The 23801-nt window shown below is 36.1% G+C and overlaps 1 protein-coding gene across 1 annotated transcript in view; it reads right to left on the bottom strand.

The window, feature by feature from the left end:
- The window catches only part of MKX (mohawk homeobox), a 152637-nt gene that overhangs the window by 83051 nt on the left and 45785 nt on the right, over nucleotides 1–23801 (bottom strand). Inside the window, exons 5-6 of the mRNA XM_053712961.1 lie at nucleotides 17367–17702; nucleotides 15821–15877 (exon numbers count right to left, since the gene is read on the bottom strand). Of these exons, the coding sequence (XP_053568936.1) occupies nucleotides 15821–15877; nucleotides 17367–17702 (393 nt within the window). The remainder of the gene's footprint in view (nucleotides 1–15820; nucleotides 15878–17366; nucleotides 17703–23801) is intronic.

The raw sequence follows: 23801 nt of genomic DNA, 5'->3' as shown, positions 1-23801 counted from the left end.
CTGTGATCAATCATTCAGTGTGAATGCTCAGAAATACTCTGCCAAGGGTGAAAGCATAAGCGATCCAGAATTATTATTTTTTTTACGGCCGTTGCATACCTTCACATAATGTGTGCCAGGTAATACAGAAAAATGAATCCTTTGCCTGCCACCGCATACCCTTACATCATAAAATGGCTAACTGCAGCTGGGAAGTGCTGGAGTAAACTGTAATAAAAAAATGCAATTGATATATAAACTAAAAGAAAACTTGCTTTGGGAGAACAGCCTGATTAATTGTGTTATAAGTAAAAAGAAAAACATTCTGAACAAAGCTGAATGATATCAAACATAATTGATAAAGACAGTGTCTGTGCTATTACCAAGGATTTTCTGGGCAGGAAAAATATCAACAAATCAAATTTTGTATTTTTATTTTCAGTTATTTGATTACTTTGAAAGTTTTTTTTTGTAATGCCTCATTATTAAATGTAGTTAGTTTTAGTTACAATGAGCTAATTTAAAGCTTTTGGGTTTTATATATATATGAACCTGTTACAAAAAAGGGAAACTTATTAAAAAAATATTTATGCAAAATTTAAGGGGATCTTATTGGACAATGATAAAATTCTTTAGTGCGTTACAGCATTTTACTACTGTAAAAATGCTTGATTCTCACTATTTTACAAGGGTTCAACACATGGTTAATATTCTGCAACTTATTTATTGTTAATTTGGTCCTGAACAGAACACAGCCAGTAATTATCCAACTACACACATGTGCTGTTCCTGAGTCTGCTAAAAAATGTGTTAAAGGGATTGGAAAACCAAAAGGTTTTATTTGTGATTTAGACAGAGCAAACAATTTTTTAAGTTTCCAATTTATTTATTTTAGCAAATTTGCTTCTTTCACATGGTATTCTTTGTAAAAGAGATACCTAGGTAGTTGTCTGGAGCACTAAATGGCAGAAAATACTGCTACCATTTCTTGCAAATAGATAACATTCTTCCAAAACTCTAAATCTCTCTACATATTTGCTTTTCAATAAAAGATACCAAAAGAATGAAGCAAATTCGATAATAGAAGTAAAATGAAAAGTTGTTTAAAATTACATTTGAATCATTAAATAAAAAAATATGGGTTTCATGTAACTTTAAGATCCTCATTGAGGCACGTCGGCATTCGGGTGTGCATGCATTGGCGTGAAAGTGTGCGTACTTGTCATCTAGGACAAAGGACCATCTAAGGAAATTAATGTTTTTAGATAAAGTAAGGTATACAAATGTAAGCTTATGTTTTAAAAACTGCACTTATGTATTCCTTTGTTGATCATTGCAAAATAAAGCTTATTTGTTCCTTCACCAATATATTTTCCTGAGGGATTATAACCTCTAATTCATTTCTCTTTTTTTAAAGAAACAAAATCCCTTCACTCACCTATCTCATATTAATTAACTCTCTGCCAAGCATACAGTAACATTTTACACTGGATCCAATAGATAAAGTGACTCATCACATATTAGCCTTTGAATGATACTGTATTGTGGATTTACAGAGATCACCCGACCAAGGAACTGAGATGTTCAATTTGGCAAAACTGATGTACAAATACCTTGTGATGTCTGTAATCAGTAGGAGAGAAAACTATAAAAATAAGCTTTTTGTATTAAAAAATAAAAGTGTGATGTCCTAAGCAAAGATGTAAAAGAATTTAATGTAAATATATACTTGTGTTGCTATTTATTAGCGTGTGCAATTAGCAGTTGTGTTAGCTGCCAAATGTGGAAGAAGGCGGAGACTTGCGGCCTCGGCTCCTTTCGGTGCAAATCCAGATCTTAGTTTGTTGTACCAAATCTTACTCCAAAAAGAGGCGAATGGCGCAAGCTGCCACCTTAGTCCATATTCAGCAGCTAACGAAACTGCTGAATGCATACGTCTACTATTTATAGTGGTGGGCGATTTTGTGAGACTTTTGACAAGCGATCTGTGCACATTTATAAGTTCTAAAGTCACTAATGATATCTATGTCTACATTTAAATGGATATGAAACCCAAAATCTTTCTTCTACGTTTCACATAAAGCATGTCATTTTAAGCAAATTTCCAATGTACTTCTATTATCAAGTTTGCTTTGTTCTCTTGCTATCTTTTCTTGAAAAGAATACTTATTGTAGGTAGACTCAGGAGCAGCAAAACATTACTCAGAGCTAGCTGCTGATTGGTGGCTGCACCTATATGCCTCTTGTCATTGGCTTACTTGACGCATTCAGCTAGTTCCCAGTATAGCAGTGTTTGTTCCTTTAACAAAGGATACTAAGACAACAATGCAAAATTGATAATAGAAGTACATTGGAAAGTTGTTTAATCAGTGGTTTTCAAACCCGTCTTCAGACCTCCCTAACAGACCACATTTTGAGGATATCTGAACTAGAGCACAGGTGCTCTCATCCAAGGCAATACTGAAAATCTGGCCTGTTGGGGAGGCCTGAGGACAGGTTTGAAAAGCAGTGCTCTATATGAATTGTGAAGGAAAAAAATTGTGTTTCAGGTCCCTTTGAAGGGACATGAAACCCCAAAAATGTTCTTTTGTGATTTAGATTTAAACAACTTTCCAATGTACTTCTATTATGCAATTTGTTTTGTTCTACTGATATCTTTTGTTGAAAGAATACCCAGGTAGACTCAGAAGCTGCTGACTGGTGGTTGACCATTTATGCCTCATCTTATTGGCTCACCCAGTGCATTTAGCTAGCTCTTGCTGCTTCTTCAACAAAGGATACCAAGAGAAGGAAGCAAATTAAATAATCAAAGTATATTGGAAAATGGTTTAAAATTTAAAGCTCTATCGGAATCGTGAAAGAACAAAATTTGTGTTTCGTGTCCCTTTAAATCTGAAATATTGGGGTTTTTTTTAATTTAATTTATAATTGAAACAATGCCCCTTAATTTTTGTTTAAGGTTAAGAAGAAAATAACTAATTAAGTAGCCAAGTTTTAAGTTATTCCCATACAAATTTAATTACAGCCTGTCGGAAAAATATAATGCTAAAAATGCTTGCACAGCATGAAAAAGAAAAGCAACACATTTCACCAGATACCTAACCAAGCTGCAGGATTTCCCTTGGACAATAATATATTTTTATAAAGAACATATTTATATTGGTAAGGAAGTGAGACATTAACGTTACAAGAAGTTACAAAGAAAAAAATGGAACTTTGTGCCTTCCCTATTATGATTACTAAGTAGGAAGTCATTAAGGTCTAGCAAACTGTTCCAAGACAAATTCCTTCGGGGTATCTGGTGTTCAGTGTCTGATATGCATTTCTAGATTTTTAATTGAACATGCCACCGTGAAAATGAATAGCTGTAGAGCAGTGCTTTCCAAACTGTGTGTCGTGACACATTAGTGTGTCGGCAGAAATGTGTAGGTGTGTCCCTGCTTCATTACAAATTTTTCTTTCATTTAAAATTCTTTTTAATTCTTTTTTTGGTTTCGACTTTCTGTCTGCCTGCTATGCATATCACGTAGTTGACACGTGAATGATTACCTAGTGGGTCACAGATCATCCTAACCTATTGGCGCAGCTTAGTGGGAACTGAAACTATTCCCTTTGGCGGCACATTGGCTCCTGACTGCACGTGTAGTCTCCTCAATCGGCTTGTGACTGCATGTGTAGTCAGTGAGTGGGACAGCAGTGTGTTTGCAGTGCAGGCAGTAGTCAGTCGGACTTGCAGAGCTCTGAGGGCAGCAGTTTAAACGCTGAGCTGAAGTCGGAAGTCAAAGTGTTTTTTTTTTTGTTTTTTTGCAGCTAGCTCCCAGTAGTACATTCCTACTCCTTCTTTTGATATATGGATAGGAAGGGGAAGCTTAAAAATGCTTGATGATAAAATGCGAGAGTCTTTATCTAATATTCCACTATATATTCAGAAACCGTGTTCATCCCATCAACCTCATACAGCCCATTAAAACAGTAAGTACCTATTGGTGATATTAAACATTTTTTTTAATTCTTGCACATACATACTGTTACTTGTAAATACATTTAGTTATTATATAATGTATGTATGCGTCCGTATCTCTTAAAACAAGTTAGTTTAACCTCCTGTTTGCTAGTACCACTACTGTGTCGCAAAATTATGTAGGTCAAAAAAGTGTGTCACCGACATGAAAAGTTTGGAAAGCTCTGCTGTAGAGCATATACTCAATGTAAGCTTGATCCAACTTGGGAAGTGTAAGGATGAAGATCATATTAAAATTAATATTTGCCGTAAGTAGTTTCATTTTGCAATGCAGAGCTACTCATAAATGTAATTGCCAAATACTGCTACCTATAGTTTTCCATGTGCTAATAGTGATTAATAACAACTACACCTCTAGATATTATAATGTAGTTTCAATAAAAGAGCATACAATTAAACAATGAAATGAACAGGACTGCATTTTGGTTTGTTAAGTCATCACTGTTTCAGTGATAGCTTTTACTTAGCATGGAGCATATGAAGATAAGACCCATGCACCTTAATTCACACACCATAAGTATGCAGGCAGCCAACACGTGTTGAGGAGTCATGGCCGACAAAATATATGCTTTCTTGAGCAAGCAAAGTGTTTGCATGTAGTACACATGGTTTATATATATATATAGATAAGATAGATAGATAGATAGATAGATAGATAGATGATAGATAGATAGATAGATGATAGATAGATAGATAGATAGATAGATGATAGATAGATAGATAGATAGATGATAGATAGAGAGATAGATAGATAGATAGATAGATAGATAGATGATAGATAGATAGATAGATGATAGATAGATAGATAGATAGATAGATAGATAGATAGATGATAGATAGATAGATAGATAGATAGATGATAGATAGATAGATAGATAGATAGATAGATGATAGATAGATAGATAGATAGATATAGCTATATATATAGATATACAGTATATATATATATATATATATATATATATATATATATATATATACCTGTATATTGCCATTGGTCAAGTAGATTGTAGTAGCCATAGTCCAGTGGTGCATATAATATATCTCAGCATGCAATTCTCTTTTTAAGCTTATCCAACATTTTTACTGCCTGTGTTTTTTCCTGCCCTTCTAAAAGCCCCCTGCACTTTTTACTGCACACTGATCTTTTGTTATTTAAGACACAATGTAACTTCTCTCACTAATCTCCCACACCTCCTGTGTCCATAGCCCCTTTCTTCCCAAAATATCTATGAATAATTCTATAATATTGATTGGTATTGCTTCAGACCTGAGGAAGAGAGGACACTCTATGAAAAGTTTGTCTTTTACTATGTAATGTTAGTCCAATAAAAAAAAGAATCACTATATACAGCAAAGCTCTAGTAATTTATTTATTTATATATTTACTCAATTCAAAGAGATTTGTAACCACACCTCATCAGACCAGCAAGTTGCAAGATCAGCTCCACTGAAATCACTGGGGCCAAATCGATTTCGCAACTGTTAATTTTCCGCCACATAGTGACTTCCAGTGTCAAGGATATCGACATCACAAAAATCTTTTTAAAACATAACTAAACAAACAAAACCAACAGGATTTATCTAACAGCACACTAACATATGCACAATCTTGAAAAAAGTTAAAAATAAAATAAAAATAAAAACAATACAATTTTATAATTTTTTGTAAAGAGAGACATGACTGCTAAACGAGATGCTTCACGAGGGCGGGGCACTCACACTGAGACTGAGACACTGGGGCCTAGTTATCAAGCCGTCAACCTCAAATACGCTGGAATTCCGCAGCGTATTTGTGGCGAGGCTGATTCGCCTTAGTTATCAAATGCTAGAGACCGGCAAAAGTAGAATTTTGTGACGTAAACTTCGATCCGCCGGACTCAGTCCGACACAGACCGATTCTTACGTCACTCCAGATGTTCCGCACACAAATGCGGCACAATCTGACTACTTTTGCTAGTTATCAAAAAACTAGCAGATACGCTCGGCACTTTTACGGCCCAGCGTACCTGGTTTTCAAACCGCCACCCTGGAGGTGGCGGATCCCATAGGAATCAATGGGAGTCTGACCATAGCGAAAGTACAAGTTCGCTGCTGACAGACATCCCATTGATTCCTATGGGAGATGTCTACACCTAACACCCTAACATGTACCCCGAGTCTAAACACCACTAATCTGTCCCCCCTACACCGCCGCAACTAAATAAACTTATTACCCCCTAAACCGCCGCTCCCGGAGCCCACCGCAAGCTACACTATACATATTAACCCCTAAACCGCCGCTCCCGGAGCCCACCGCAACTATAATAAATGTATTAACCCCTAAACCGCCGCTCCCGGAGCCCACCGCCACCTACATTATACCTAGTAACCCCTATCCTGCCCCCCCCTATACCGCCGCCCTCTATAATAAAGTTATTAACCCCTATCCTGCCGATCCCGCACCTCGCCGCAACTAAATAAATAGTTTAACCCCTAAACCGCCGCTCCCGGACCCTGCCGCAACCTATATTAAATTTATTAACCCCTAATCTGCCCCCCCTACACCGTCACCACCTATAATACATTTATTAACCCCTATCCTGCCCCCCACTACACGGCCGCCACTGTAATAAATTTATTAACCCCTAAACCTAAGTCTAACACTAACCCTAACACCCCCTAACTTAAATATTAATTAAATAAATCTAAATAATATTTCTATTATGAACTAAGTTAATCCTATTTAAAACTAAATACTTACCTTTAAAATAAACCCTAATATAGCTACAATATAAATAATAATTATATTGTAGCTATCTTAGGATTTATTTTTATTTTACAGGTAACTTTCAATTTATTTTAACTAGGTACAATAGCTATTAAATAGTTATTAACTATTTAATAGCTTACCTAGCTAAAATAAAGAGAATTGTACATGTAAACTAAAAACTAACCTAAGTTACAATTACACCTAACACTACACTATACTTTAATAAATTATTCCTATTTAAAACTAAATACTTACCTGTAAAATAAACCCTAAGATAGCTACAATGTAATTAATAATTACATTGTAGCTATCTTAGGATTTATATTTATTTTACAGGTAACTTTGTATTTATTTTAGCTAGTTAGAATAGTTATTAAATAGTTATTAACTATTTAATAACTACCTAGCTAAAAGAAATACAAAATTACCTGTAAAATAAAAATATATTTTTTTTTTTTGTACTTTAGTTAGTTTATGTAATTGTATTTAATTGTAGTTAGTTGTAGTTAATTTATTTAATTAATGTAATGATAGTGTAGTGTTAGGTTTAATTGTAACTTAGGTTAGGATTTATTTTACAGGTAATTTTGTATTTCTTTTAGCTAGGTAGTTATTAAATAGTTAATAACTATTTAATAACTATTCTAACTAGCTAAAATAAATACAAAGTTACCTGTAAAATAAATATAAATCCTAAGATAGCTACAATGTAATTATTAATTACATTGTAGCTATCTTAGGGTTTATTTTACAGGTAAGTATTTAGTTTTAAATAGGAATAATTTATTAAAGTATAGTGTAGTGTTAGGTGTAATTGTAACTTAGGTTAGTTTTTAGTTTACAGGTAAATTTCTCTTTATTTTAGCTAGGTAAGCTATTAAATAGTTAATAACTATTTAATAGCTATTGTACCTAGTTAAAATAAATTGAAAGTTACCTGTAAAATAAAAATAAATCCTAAGATAGCTACAATATAATTATTATTTATATTGTAGCTATATTAGGGTTTATTTTAAAGGTAAGTATTTAGTTTTAAATATGATTAACTTAGTTAATAATATAAATATGATTTAGATGTATTTAATTAATATTTAAGTTAGGGGGGTGTTAGGGTTAGTGTTAGACTTAGGTTTAGGGGTTAATAATTTTATTACAGTGGCGGCGGTGTAATGGGGGGCAGGATAGGGGTTAATAAATTTAATATAGGTTGCGGCGGGTTCAGGGAGTGGCGGTTTAGGGGTTAAACTATTTATTTATTTGCGGCGAGGTGCGGGATCAGCAGGATAGGGGTTAATAACTTTATTATAGAGGGCGACGGTATAGGGGGGGCAGGATAGGGGTTACTAGGTATAATGTAGGTGGCAGCGGTGTCCAGGAGCGGCGGTTTAGCGGTTAATACATTTATAAGAGTTGCGGCGGGGTCTAGGAGCGGCGGTTTAGGGGTTAATACATTTATAAGAGTTGCGGCGGGGTCTAGGAGTGGCGGTTTAGGGGTTAGTAACTTTATTGAGTTGCGGGGGGCTCCGTGGGCGCCGGTATAGGGGGTAGACCAGTGTAGTTTAGTGTGGGTGCTTAGTGACAGGCTAGCAATAAAGCTGTGAAAAAGCCGAAGAGCAGCGAGATCGGATGTGTGATAACTATCACAGTCCGCTGCTCATCGCCCCGTACTTGGTGCGCGGCTTTTTGACAGATTTATTGATAATTTAGGCGTATTTTTTCAGGTCCGCGGCGGCAATGTGAGGCGAGCTTAGGCGGCGTATTGGGCCGCAGAAGGCAGGAAAGTTGACACGATGATAACTACCCCCCACTGTGTAGGTGAAAAAATCCAAAACATGTCTTGGGAAAGACCCAGAACACCACAGAATACAAAGGAAAACCACAGAATACAATGGAACACCACAGAATACAAAGGAACACCACAGAAAACCAACCAACATCTGTGAGATTGACAAATTATTTGATCCAGCAACATTATTTTAACATAACAAAACAGACATGTGAATATTTTACAATTACGTGCATTTATAGCACTCCTGTCAGGCCCATATCCAGGACTGGGTGTCTCTGTTCTGTTATCTTATGGCCTTCCCATTTGTGCCCCTCTTTGTATCCTGAACCTGATGTTTGTTTTTGTTGGCTTTTGATCCAGATTGTACCTCTGAGTCTGTTTTTGGATTTCCACTTGCTGTGATGCCTGGATTAACTGATTCCTTGGTGACTTGTATTCTGCTTCCTGATTTCTGATTTTGTAATTTGCTGCCTGTGGGGATTCTGACTGCCGCGTTTCTAATCTTGCTACTTCCTTTTCCTGTGCAACTATTCCTTTACCCAAGCATTGGTTAACCTCAACCCAGCCTGGACATTTGTTCAATCAAGTCTCTGTCAGTTATCTGCAGTATCCAGTCTATGACTAAGGCACTTCAGCCGAAAAGTGTCAGACTGGCAGGGTGCTGTTAGTCCTTTGATATTTTTAACGTTTGCTCTTTATCATGTTGTTCCTGCTTATCAAATAAAATACCTTGAAGTTCGCTTGGAGGCTCACAGGGGTTGCTTTGCTTGGATTGAGTATCCTGTCTCTACCAAGTGTCTGCAGTATCCAGTCTCTACCAAGTGTCTTCAGTATCCAGTCTCTACCAAGTGTCTTCAGTATCCAGTCTCTACCATGTGTCTGCAGTATCCAACCTCTACCAAGTGTCTGAAGTATCCAGTCTCTGCCAGTTATCTACAGTACCCAATCTCTACCAAGTGTCTGCAGGATCCAGTCTCTACCAAGTGATTTCTGTATCCAGTCTCTACAGTATCCAGTCTCTACCAAGTGTTTGCAGTATCCAGTCTCTACAGTATCCAGTCTCTACCAAGTGTCTTCAGTATCCATTCTCTACAGTATCCAGTCTCTACCAAGTGTCTTCAGTATGTAGTCTCTACAGTATCCAGTCTCTACCAAGTGTCTACAGTATCCAGTCTCTACAGTATCCAGTCTCTACCAAATGTCTTCAGTATCCTGTCTCTACCAAGTGTCTGCAGTATCCAGTCTCTAACCGTTATCTGCAGTATCCAGTCTCTACCAAGTGTCTTCAGTATCCAGTCTCTACCATGTGTCTGCAGTATCCAGTCTCTGCCAGTTATCTGCAGTACCCATTCTCTACCAAGTGTCTGCAGTATCCAGTCTCTAACAGTTATCTGCAGTATCCAGTCTCTACCAAGTGTCTTCAGTATCCAGTCTCTACCATGTGTCTGCAGTATCCAGTCTCTGCCAGTTATCTGCAGTACCCATTCTCTACCAAGTGTCTGCAGTATATCTAGTCTCTACCAAGTATCTTCTGTATCCAGTCTCTACAGTATCCAGTCTTTATCAAGTGTCTTCAGTATCTAGTCCATTCCAAGTGTCTGCAGTATTCAGTCTCTACCAAGTGTCTGCAGTATCCAGTCTCTGCCATTTATTTGCAGTATCCAATCTCTACCAAATGTCTGCATTATACAGTCTCTACCAAGTGTCTACAGTATCCAATCTCTACAGTATCCAGACTCTACCTAATGATTGCAGTATCCAGTCTCTGACAGTTATCTGCAGTATCCATGCTCTAGTCTCTACAGTATCCAGACTCTACCAAGTGTCTGCAGTATCCAGTCTCTACCAGTTATCTGCAGTATCCAGTCTCTACAGTATCCAGTCTCTACCAAGTGTCTGCAGGATCCAGTCTCTACAGTATCCAGTCTCTACCAAGTGTCTACAGTATCCAGTCTCTACAGTATCCAGACTCTACCAAGTGTCTTTAGTATCCAGTCTCTGCCAGTTATCTGCAGTATCCAGTCTCTACAGTATCCAGTCTCTACCAAGTGTCTGCAGTATCCAGTCTCTACCAAGTGTCTACAGTATCCAGTCTCCACCAGTTTTCTGCAGTATCCAGTCTCTACCAAGTGTCTGCAGTATCCAGTCTTTGCCAAGTGTCTGTAGTATCCAGTCTCTGCCAAGTGTCTGCAGTATCCAGTTGTTAGTGCGGCTGGAGTTGATCAGGGGACCTCCAGTCTCTGGCCGGTTGCTTTTCCCCTGAGCCACTGAAGGATTCTGGCTTAGCATTTAATCTGCTTATTCTTCTACCAGCTCTGGCTCCACCTGACTGCCAGCTGCAGGTAGTTTGCAATCAACACCCTATTTAAACAAGCTTCCTGCTTCCTGTAATTGCCAGTGTATAGGATCTATTCCTGGGTGTATTAATTCTGTGAATTGCTTGCTGTTTATCTCTGCTGCCGACTTTGCTTGTTTACTTGACCATTCTGCTCGATCACTATTCTGTTCGCCTTTGCCTGAAAGCCTTTTGAACTTTTGCCTGAACTTTGTTTTTCTTTGCCTGCTGAATTTGTACTGCCTTCGCCCGCACGTTGCTGACCCCTGGCCTGAAAATCAACTCTGCTTTTGCCTTATCCTCATCTACTAATTTGGTCACATCCTGGGTCCTACCCTTTGTGCTGGGATTGTGTTACTAAAGTCACTTCCCAACCTTAGGGTCCCTTCCTGGACAGAAAATATACTACCGTGACACCAGTCTTTGCCAAGTGTCTGCAGTATCCAGTCTTTGCCAAGTGTCTGCAGCATCCAGTCTCTACAAAGTGTCTTCAGTATCCAATCTCTACCAAGTGTCTGCAGTATCCAGTCACTTCCAATTATATGCAGTATCCAGTGTCTGCAGTATCCAGTCTCTACCAATTGTTTGCAGCATCCAGTCTCTACCAAGTGTCTGCAGCATCCAGTCTCTACCAATTGCCTGCAGTAACTAGTCTTTACCAAGTGTCTGCAGTATCCAGTCTTTGCCAGGTGTCTGCGGGTATCCAGTTTCTGCCAAGTGTCTGTAGTTTACAGTCTTTGCCAAGTGTCTATAGTATCCAGTCTCTACCAAGTGTCTGCAGTATCCAGTCTTTGCCAAGTGTCTACAGTATCCAGTCTCTGCCTAGACTCTCTTGTTCCAGAACCCAGATTGTGTTCCGGTGGCTCCAATACACAGCCTGTGTTCCAGTGGTCACAGATTCTGGCACAGTGTTCTGGTGGTCGCAGATTCCAGCACAGTGTTCTGGTGACAATTTTATTTTTGCGTTCACTGCACTATCTCTAAAGCGGGCAGCAGGCTCAGATCTGATCTGACTACAGGGGCAGAGAACACAGGGCAGCCAGAGCATTTGAAAACATCACACTGAACTGTTTCCTTGCACAACCCCTGCACTCTCTGCATTACACTGTGATGAGATGACAGCAGTGGGACCCGCCTCCTGCATATCCCATTAATTGTTACTGGGGCTGATGGGGCTCTGTGGATCCCACTTGTATAGATTGCGGGGAAGTGGAAACAGACAATTCTACAGCTGCTGAATTTATTTGCTCTCCTGTCCTGCAGGCTGTCTGGTAGGTCAGAAGGGGAGGGGGCAGGGGATCCTGCAGTTCCAGTATGATGTGCCAGTACAGCTCATGTTCCAGTTTGTGCTGGGCCCTCCTAATGTCTCTCTACCTCTTGCTAGTACAACTGGGGATAGGTAATTTACTAACTTTTAACTTCGGAGGTCAAGCCATATATTCTTCCTTCTGCTCTGTCTTTCATTTAACCCCTTGGCTGCCAAATGTACATGATATAAAAATAAAAAGAATGGCCACACAAAAAAATTGATAACACAGCCTCAGTCTTCTGTAGCAACCAAAGGGTTAAATGCATGACAGAGCAGAAGGAAGAAGTTAAGACTTAAACTTTGTGTGTGTGTATGTATGTATGTGTGTGTGTGTGTGTGTATGAATGTGTGTATGTATGTATGTATGTATGTATGTGTGTGTATGTATGAATGTGTGTATGTATGTTTGTGTGTATGTATGTATGTGTGTGTGTATAAATGTGTGTATGTATGTGTGTGTGCATATGTATGAATGTGTGTGTATGTATGTATGTATGTATGTATGTATGTATGTATGTATGTATGTATGTATGTGTGTGTATGAATATGTGAATATGTGAATGTGTCTGTGTATGTGTGTGTGTTAATGTGTGAGTGTGTGTGAATGTGTATGAATGTGTGAGTGTGTGTATGAATGTGTATGTGTGAATATGTGTGTTTGTATGTGTGTGTCTGTGTATGAATGTGTGTGTGTATGAATATGTGTGTTTGTATGTGTGTGTATGAATATGTGTGTTTGTATGTGTGTCTGTGTATGAATGTGTGTGTGTATGAATATGTGTGTTTGTATGTGTGTGTCTGTGTATGAATGTGTGTGTGTGTATGAATATGTGTGTTTGTATATGTGTGTGTATGAATATGTGTGTTTGTATATGTGTGTGTATGAATATGTGTGTTTGCATGTGTGTGTCTGTGTATGAATGTGTTTGTGTGTGTGTTTATGAATATGTGTGTTTGTATGTGTGTGTGAGTGTGTGGACAGGGTGGCAATTGCATCCCGGGCCACCATTGATTGTAGCAAAGGGCCTGTGATGGGCAGATTCCCCAGAAGCATGAGCAAGTAGTGAGATCAGTAGAATCAGCACAGCCTGAGGCATTATTTTTCTTTGTAGAATTAGAGGTGTCATTCTTACTTGTGCAGCTATTTAATTAGTGGCTGGCATTTCCATATCCAATATTTGTTACTTATGCCAGTTATTGTACAAAGGGAAACAAATGCAATCTCAATGTTTGGTTACATTAATAGAAGCAGTAATATCAGTTTGCACCAGTGTGTATGGTGTGTCATATGCTTTTATACCACTTTCATGTTTGAATACAATCAGGACTAAAGTACGCCCACATTTTAGTAACTTTGCTAAAAATTGCTGTATCTTGCTGTATAATACTTTCAGACCCAATATAAAAATAGGGTCACAAAGGTACAGTATGTGCTATCAATTCACTGCGTCTTGAGAAAAAAAGTTTGAAGAACACTGGTATGAGGCATATATATACAGCCACCAATCAGTAGCTCCTGGGTCTACCTAGGTATGCTTTTCAACAAAGGATACCAAGAGAGCGAAACAAACTGAATAATAGAAGTAAATTGGAAAGTTGTTGACATGCTCTCTCTAAAACACAAAAATAGGGTTTCATGGTTCTTTAAGAGGCTTTTCAATGGGCATTTTCCTGGATTGCTGTTCATTAAAATGCAATGATTAATTTCTTATGAAAGGGACACTAAACTTAAAGGGACATAGAACCCAACATTTTTCTTTCATGATTTAGGTAGAACATACCATTTTAAACAACTTTCCAGTTTACTTCTATTATCAAATTTCCTTCATTCTCTTGGTATCATTTGTTAAAGGAGCAACAATGCAATACTGGTTGTTAACTGAACACATGGGTGAGCCAATGACAATCAGTATATATATGCAGCCACCAATTAGCAGCTAGAACCTAGGTTCTTTGCTGCTCCTGAGCTTACCTAGATAAACCTTTCAGCAAAGGATAACAAGAGAAGGAAGCAAATTAAATAATAGGAGTAAATTGTAAAGTTGATTAAAATTGAATGCTCTGTCTAAATCATAAATGTCTAATTATCACTTTACTGTCCCTTTAAAGTAAAATGAAAGTTTTGTTTGTAGCAGTGAACAAAGCGCAATATGCATTTTAAAGTTTAATAGGATTTTTTTATATATATTTCTCTTTTGCCATTCACTGATTTTTATTTTATTTTGGTTCAAAGTGTTAAGCCATTTGGTGTAGCTAATCATGCGAAAAGGAGAGCACGGTGACTCTGTTTCAGTGGCACGTGTCATAAACAAGTCAGCAAAATAAATTCATTAATACTCACTTATACTTTGTAATACTTTATTGAACGTTTTGAGAGATTTAATTTAGAATTTCATCTATTTTCATAGAAAAACTCAACACACCTGAGACATTATTTTGATTCACCCCTTCATGACCAGGTAGATATGCAACATATTGCACAAACCATTATGCCAGCTTTACCACAACTTAAAGGGATAAGAAACCCCAAAAATGTATGATTCAGATAGAGCTTGCAATTTTAAGCAACTTTCTAATTTACTCCTATTATAAAAATGTTTTCGCTCTCTTGGTATCTTTATTTGAAAAAGCAGCATTGTAAAGCTTAGGAGCCACCCCATTATTTTTTTGGTTCAGCACCTGGGTAACGCTTGCTGATTGGTGGCTACATTTAGATACCAAGAGAACGAAGAATAATGGATTATAGGAGTAAATTAGAAAGTTGCTTAAAATTGCACGCTCTATCTGAATCATGAAAGAAAAAAATGTGAGTTTAATTTCTCTTTCATTACATTAATCCTTCAGTGGTGAATCAGTACATACAAACCAAAGCCTTACAAATTGCTATGTTGAACCTTTACCTTTCCTCTATCTGCTATGTATCTGGGTACCTAAACCTGCTATACCCTACTCTCCATGTTTACTATGCAACGTAGTGATGAGAAAGTTTCATTTTCATTATGTAAAAATAATCTTAGAAAATACTATGGCAATAAAGTTGAACAAACTGTAAATCTAAAGTATTTTCCAATGTACTGTTGTTTTTATTCCACATGATTTCTCTGAGCTCATTGTCCAGACGTTTGTAATGAGTCCCAGGTGCTTTTGTTTGCACTAAAACTTAACGCTGGACTTAACGCTAGATGTGTGTCACTCCGCCTTTTTGGGTATTATGTGTAAGCTCAGAATGAGAAGTCATAAAGCTTTAATGATTCACTGTTGTCCAGTATTGCAGCATATTTCTGCCACAGCACGCGCAGGCAGGACGTTCCTCAATTATAGTAAAAATAATATGCTGTAATATAATAAGAATAATGTACTCTGAATTTGCAAGCACACGACTCAGCCACAAAGAGCTTACAAGTTACGATGTAATATCCACTGTCTGAAAATAAAATAAATAAAATGATTTGCTTAAGAACACAGGGAATTGATGGAATTGCACTGCTGAATACACTTGTGGAAAGTTAAAGGAACATTATTACTCAATTGCATTATCTAATTAGAGCTTGTAATCTTTTGCATTAATGAGTCTAGATAGCTATGTGTTTAACTTCTACAAAGGTCCCACTTAGGAGCTGCAAGCCTTGCCTTACCCCAAGATCCGGAGTATTTTTTTAATCCAGAAAAGTGTCCAAGGGAAATATATGATTCTGTAAGTAGAGGAATATTTCAGCATGTTTAATGTCCTATGTATTGTATACAGTCACTAATAATTAAAGAGCTGATATCAAGGCAAATATTCACTGCAAACTAAAATCAGAAATATCCTTCACAATATTTTTCTAAGGAAAATGGTTATTATGCTGTTTTATGTTGCAGCCTCCTTGATTGGTTCAGGGTCATGAGGAGGCAGCATTCTTAAAGGGATGTATGTAACGGCCAATGAGCATTAGCAGGAAGTACTTGTTAGCCAATAGGCCACAGAAAAAGGTAGCTATCAGGCGATGAACATTAGCAAGAAATATTGATTATCTTATGAGTCTTAGTGGAAAAAAACTGTATTCATTTTAAGTTAAAGGCTCAGTAAAGTCAGCATTAAACTTTAATGATTCAGATAGAGCATGTGATTTTAAACAATGTTCCAATTTACTTCTAATATCAAATTTGCTTTGTTCTTTTGGTATCCTTTGTTGAAGACTAAACAGGCTGGTTGAGATGAGCTTAGAAATGTTCAAGTGTCTATAGCAGTCTATGGCAGTGTTTGCAACTATGTATAACATAGCTATATTGCAAACATTGCTGCCAGATGGCTAAAGACATGTGCACGCTCCTGAGCTGACCTAGGATATCAAAAGAAATAATCAAAATTGATAATAGTAGTAAGCTGGAAAGTTGTTAAAAACGGCATAATTAAATTTAATGTTGACTTTACTGTCCCTTTAAATTTAAACAAACATTTTTTTCAGGCAACAAAGAATTACAATGTTTAAATGCTGCCCTGTCATTATGAGAATTCTAGCAGATGCACTTTATATTAAATATTAAAATAAACAAAACAAAACTGCAGGTGATACACATAACGCAAACATTGCAGCTGACCATGTGATTGCTGTATATTTTGGGTACTTGTTTAATGAATATATTGCTTATGAACATAGCTTCCAGGTATATTTTATTACTACATTTCTTCACACAAAATATAGTATAAAAAAGCACACAGATTCCCAGAGATCACTCTTCATACACCACAATCAGCACTTCTTTATACTTTTATGTAAGCCCTCTAAATGTCAGATCTCTAGTCTTTCATGAAAAAAAATCCTAGATTTTAAAATAGGGTCTTTAAAATGAGCACTCAAAAATGTGAACATACCATATGCCTTTACATGAGGTACATGAGATGGATTTGCAGTAAGTGTAAATGATTGTACAAAACATAAATAAACTATCATCTTTTCCTTTTCCACATTTGACACAAGTTCAAGTTTTCTTCCCAGTACAAATAACATGTTTTGGTTCCTGAAAACCATTTACCCTTAACGCTGCATCATAGTAACCTTTACTGCAGTAAAATAAATGTATGTCTACAAAGCCACAGTCAATTATCTTATTCTTGAAATATATGTGTAATGGAACAGAAACGCACTTATTACCAAATGATTTAACTGAGAAATATATTTAAAAAAAAAAAATCTTTACCTGTACGATAAACAAAATTGCCTTCTGTCTCTGATGACGAAGGAGAAACCAGCTCTTCCTCAAACTCGTTGGAGCTAAATGATCCTGAGTGGTTTCTCTGTCTAGTCTTTTCTCTCATGGCTGCATTTGAAACCATGACATGTCGCAAAGAGTCATTGAGATAGCGGTGTAACAAACTGCTCTTGTATTTTGGAGGTGATACATAATCTTCATTAGCTGTTGACTCTGCTCTCACACCAGATTTGATGACTGAGCTCTCATTTTTAATCACAGTATGGTGAATGGGTTTGTCATAGGTTTCTTCATTAGTGCGACTTCTTGGATCATTTTCACCATCTGATTGAGGGAAATAAGTAGACATTAGATGTGAAATCTATTAATAGTTCAACCAATGTACTGAAGACAGCACAATGATAACATTTGAAATATAGTTCAGCCAATGAATTAAAATATGAATCTACTATGCAGAACTTTTATTTTTTTGTATATATATATATATATATATATATATATATATTCTATATAAAGACCATGGAAATGCCATTAACCATTGGCAAAATCAAGCAGAGTCCAAAGCCATGTTGTGCAGTTAGTTTTGACTGTAGAAAATATATAGTACTTTCTTACAGATACCACTCGCTCAAGCAACAACAACTTCAAATTTTGGGATAAACTTGATGCCAGGGAAAACCAGTTAAGTTAAAGGATATGATAAAAATATCTGTGATCCTTTACCTAATTCTCCAAGTGGCAATTGTAAAATATTGTATAATTATTATTATTAGTAGTTCAGCCACATCGTGTACAAGGCCCATATATATATGGAATAGATTAAATCTAAATAGAAGTTAACACAGTCATTTCTGGGATAACTCATTTAGGTCTAGATTTTCGTGTGGGGCTCTACTTATCGCTCCCGCTTGCTCATTAACTAAAAAATAGAATTAAGCTTTTTGCGCATGTTGGATGGGCGGGTATTAGTTGAAAGTAAAAAGTTTTCACACAAAAGCTATCCCAACATGTGCAAAAAGCTCAACTTAGAATATTCCGACAACATTAACATATTCCCTCATAGAATTCAACGAAGCACGAAAAGTAAAAAAAAAAAAAACATACATATTTATTTAGGTGTATATATGTATGTAAATACAAATATACACATATAAGTACATAAAAATATATGTACACACATATAAACACCTAAATATATATATATGTATATATATATATATATATATATATATATATATATATATATATACATACACACATATACATATTTATTTAGGTGTATATATGTATGTAAATACAAATATACACATATAAGTACATAAAAATATATGTACACACATATAAACACCTAAATATATATATATATTTATATATACATACATATACATATTTAGACACTTATATGTATGTATCTCTATGTTAAAGACCATTGCAGCCTTTTGTTTCTAGCACCTGTGACCTCATATCTTTGAGCCCTTGCAACTTTTTATGCAATATTTTTTTTTTAAATATTTTTATTACCGGTATATTGTGTTATTTAGAGTGTAACTGTACTGTACAATGTATTTTTTATGTGTTTTGTGCAATTTTTTTGTCGAGTGTAACAGGTAGCTACAGCTCTTAGTTACACTATCCAGACGTGCATTAAATTCTATTGAGCTTTAACACGTTTACCTTCAACTTGCAATAAGCACGTTACTTCCGGTGTACACAAAGAGCCGTGATAAACCCCTTACTGCTCGCACGCAACAGTTAGTGCGCAACTCGTAATTTAGCCCTTAGTGTTTAATATGGATGAAAGAAAATGTTTTGGGTTAAATAAAGATTCGATTGTAAAATTACAATGAGCTATTTTACTATAGAATGTGTTGGTTTCACTGTGTGCTTAAAGGAACATGATTTTTCTTTCACATTTCAGATAGAGCATACGATTTTAAACAACTTTCTAATTTATTTCTATTATCAAATTTTATATGTTCTGTTGGTATCTTTTGTTAAAAAACAGGGATGTATGCTCAGGAGCATCCATGTGTCTGTAACACTATATGGCAGCAGTTTTGCAAAAATGTTATCCATATGCCAATGTTCTAGACGGCAGCACTATTCGCTGCCATGCAGTACTCCCGTCACCTACCTAAGTATCTCTTCAACATAGAATAATATGGGAACAAAACACATTTTAGTATAGTAGTAAATTGAAAAAAAATTTAAAAGTTGTATACTGTATATAAATGTTTTGGGCTTCATATCCCATTAAGTCGGTGACCCAATCAGCAGCAGGCATACATGTGTATGGTTCAAGCACTGCTTTTATCCTTATCTAAAGAAGAAACAGGGTGTTGCAGATGTGTAGCTATGACAAATACGTTTTAACCTTTTTGAAGCAGTCTGGAAAGGAATTTGTTAAACTATAATGTATTTTCTAATAAAAATACAGAGAATAAATGGATAATATTTAAAAATGTGTTAAATAAATATACATATCAACACATACCATATGGTTATAAAAGTAAAAATAAAAAAACAAAGCCATTATGGCTAAATAAAAATGTGTTAAGAGAAATTAGGAAAAAACGTAGGGCATTTAAATTATTAAAAGAAAATAGTACAGACTCAGCATACAATATTTATAAGGAATGTAACAAAGCATGCAAAAAAGCAATCAAATTAGCCAAAATTGAAAATGAAAAATTAATTGCTAAGGATTCTAAGTCTAACCCTAAAAGGTTCTTTAAGTACATAAATAGCAAAAAATCTAAGAAGGATAATATAGGTACATTAAAATGTGTGGAGGGTAGCATGATAAATAATGACAGGGAGAAGGCTGAGGTACTAAACCAGTTTTTTACTTCAGTATACACAAGAGAAGAACCATTGAATGATACTTTTGAACATAATAGAACATGCCAGTCCATACCACTAACTGGGTTTTGTTTAGAGGATATCAGGAAAAAACTGGAAAATATTAAGGTAAATAAAACTCCAGGCCCAGATGGAATACACCCAAGGGTGTTAAGGGAATTTAGCACTGTTATAGACAAACCTTTACTCTTAATTTTTCAAGACTCATTATCCTCAGGCATGGTACCCCAGGATTGGCGTAAAGCTGATGTGGTGCCACTCTTCAAAAAGGGAAGCAGGGATGATCCAGGAAGCTATAGACCAGTTAGTCTGACATCAATAGTGGGGAAGATATTTGAAGGGATTATAAGGGATTATATTGATGAGCATATTCGTGTAAACAAGATTATGAGTTCTAATCAGCATGGCTTTAGGAGAAATAGATCATGTCAAACTAATCTAATTAGATTCTACGAGGAAGTAAGTCAAAATATAGATAAAGGGAAATCAGTGGATGTGATATACTTAGATTTTGCAAAGGCATTTGATACAGTGCCACATGAGAGATTAATGCACAAAATTAAGGGACTGGGAATAGCTGAAAATGTTAGCTCATGGATAAATAACTGGATAAAAGATAGGGAGCAACGAGTAGTAGTAAATGGATCATACTCAGATTGGACAAAGGTAATCAGTGGCGTCCCCCAGGGATCAGTACTGGGCCCTGTTCTTTTTAATATTTTTATAAATGACTTGGAGCAAGGATTAAATAGCGACATCTCTATTTTTGCAGATGATACTAAGTTAAGTAAGGTCATAAGGTCAGAGCAGGACGAACTGTCTTTACAAAGGGATTTGCTAAAATTAGAACTATGGGCAAGTGAATGGAAAATGAGATTTAATACGGAAAAATGCAAGGTTCTACATTTTGGAAGTAAAAATAAGCAGGCTACGTATTTTTTAAATGGGACAAGACTTAGCCAAACACAGGAGGAAAGGGATTTGGGAGTAGTAATAGATAACAAGCTAAAGATGGGTGCACAATGCAGGGCAGCGGCTTCAAAGGCTAATAAGATACTAGCATGTATTAAAAGAGGTATTGATTCAAGGGAGGAAAGCATAATTCTGTCATTATATAAAGCCCTGGTAAGACCTCACCTTGAGTTTGGAGTGCAGTTCTGGGGACCAATTGCTAAAAAAGATATTGCAGAACTAGAAAAAGTTCAGAGAAGGGCCACAAAGCTAATAAGGGGATTGGAGAAATTAACCTATGAGGAGAGGCTAGCCAAACTGGGTCTGTTTTGTTTAGAAAAAAGGCGCTTGAGAGGTGACATGATTACTTTATATAAATATATTCAAGGCCCATATACAGAGATGGCAGAAGCTCTGTTTATTCCAAGAAAATTGTTTCTGACAAGAGGTCATAATTTAAGGTTGGAGGAAAGGAGATTTAATCTCCTGCAACGGAAACGTTTTTTCACTGTGAGAGCAATAAAATTGTGGAACTCATTACCAAAGGAGGTAGTGAATGCCAATACCATAGATACATTTAAAAATAGTCTGGATAAGTTTCTGTATACAAACAAAATTCATGGATATGATTGCTAGTATTAAATGGGTCACATTTTAATGGGGTTATTTAAGCTTAACTGGAGCTTTTTGTAAGTATTTTAGATTTGTATAAGTTGAACTCGATGGACTTCAGTCTTTTTTTCAACCTTATCTACTATGTTACTATGTTACTATGTATAAGATGCTAACAATATAAATATCTATCACTTGCTGATTGTAGTTGCTAATGTATAAACAATTGCATTATGCCCAGTATTTAAAGGGGCATTCCAGTCAAAATTTAAATGCACATAGATTAATTACATCTTTGAATAGAAACATATTTGCAATACACATGTATTAGCACAAATGCTTCTAGTAAAAGTTATCACTGTTTTAGTGTTAATATTTTTCTCTGCACGTGCATGTGAAGCATAACTAGATATTCTCAGTGCCACAACATTTTAAATACTGCAACTGCTCAGAGCACCAATGAGGCTTGTATCATGTCAGCAATTAACAAATTGAGCCATTACCAGATGGTACAAGAACCTTAGCCTCTCTGAGCAAGTGCTGTGTTTAAAATGCTGGTGCACGGTGCATACTTAAATACACATTTGAAACAGCTATAGCTTTTATTAGAAGCATTTTTGCTAATACATGTATATTACACAAATACTTCTTTACAAAACTGAAATGCATCCACGTAGATTCTAATTTTGGCTGGAATGTCCCTTTAAGGTGCTTTTGTATTTTTGCACAGATAAAAAAAAATTTGCACAAGCAACATAATATTGAATGTGTGACATAGAATTGATAACAAATACCCAATTTTACACTAGAAGAAAAAGAAAACATAATTCTTTCATGGATAATGCAGCTGATACTTTTTGTGCCCATTTCTCCATAAGGGTAGTAGGATCCTGTTACACCTTCTATATAGTCAACTGCTGTATCAATAAACATTTCCTTGTTAAGTCTGCTGTGTGTAAGCGTCCTGCACACATTCATGTATAACTTATTCTTGTGTAAAGAGTCCCCCTTTCCTTCGAAAGCCTGGCTGGCCTCCAATATAAATATAAAGCAACTAAAAAATAAATATAGGCTGCCTCTGCATGACCCAGGTTCAACCTCATGTCTTCAAAGAATGAAATGTACTTTTCTTGATTTATTTAATTGGAGACCGTGTGTTTTCACAGAGCCGCTGCTGCTATGCATTTTTCCTTCACGGAAACAAAAACGATTTTTCATGTTTCTATTTATTGTATCTCAAATCTACATTCAGGTTAAGAAAAAAGAAATGATAGTTGATAGCAACAATTTCACCCCTTAGCTGCCAGAGATAACTGCCTTATTATTAAATAGCAAGTTCTACCACAATTGTTGGCTTGACAAATCCCAGGAGACAGGAAGCCAAAGCTTCCTAACTTTTTCGATTGTTCTCTATATGTTTTGTGTGTGTATATTATTATGAGTATAATTGTACTTTTAAATGTATTTTTTATGTGATTTTCCCAATATATATATATATATATATATATATATATATATATATATATATATATATATATATATATATATATATATATACAGTGGGGGAAAAAAGTATTTAGTCAGCCACCAATTGTGCAAGTTCTCCCACTTAAGAAGATGAGAGAGGCCTGTAATTTTTACCATAGGTATACCTCAACTATGAGAGACAAAATGTGGAAACAAATCCAGAAATCCCATTGTCTGATTTGGAAAGAATTTATTTGCAAATTATGGTGGAAAATAAGTATTTGGTCAATATCAAAAGTTCATCTCATTACTTTGTTATATATCCTTTGTTGGCAATGACAGAGGTCAAACGTTTTCTGTAAGTCTTCACAAGGTTGTCACACACTGTTGCTGGTATGTTGGCCCATTCCTGCATGCAGATCTTCTCTAGAGCAGTGATGTTTTGGGGCTGTCGCTGTGCAACACGGACTTTCAACTCCCTCCAAAGGTTTTCTATGGGGTTGAGATCTGGAGACTTGCTAGGCCACTCCA

This window comes from Bombina bombina, chromosome 5 (assembly GCF_027579735.1).
Source record: "Bombina bombina isolate aBomBom1 chromosome 5, aBomBom1.pri, whole genome shotgun sequence".
Classification (NCBI taxonomy): Eukaryota; Metazoa; Chordata; class Amphibia; order Anura; family Bombinatoridae; genus Bombina; species Bombina bombina.
Note: the sequence above shows the minus strand (reverse complement) of the source record. Positions and strands in the feature narration are given on the sequence as shown.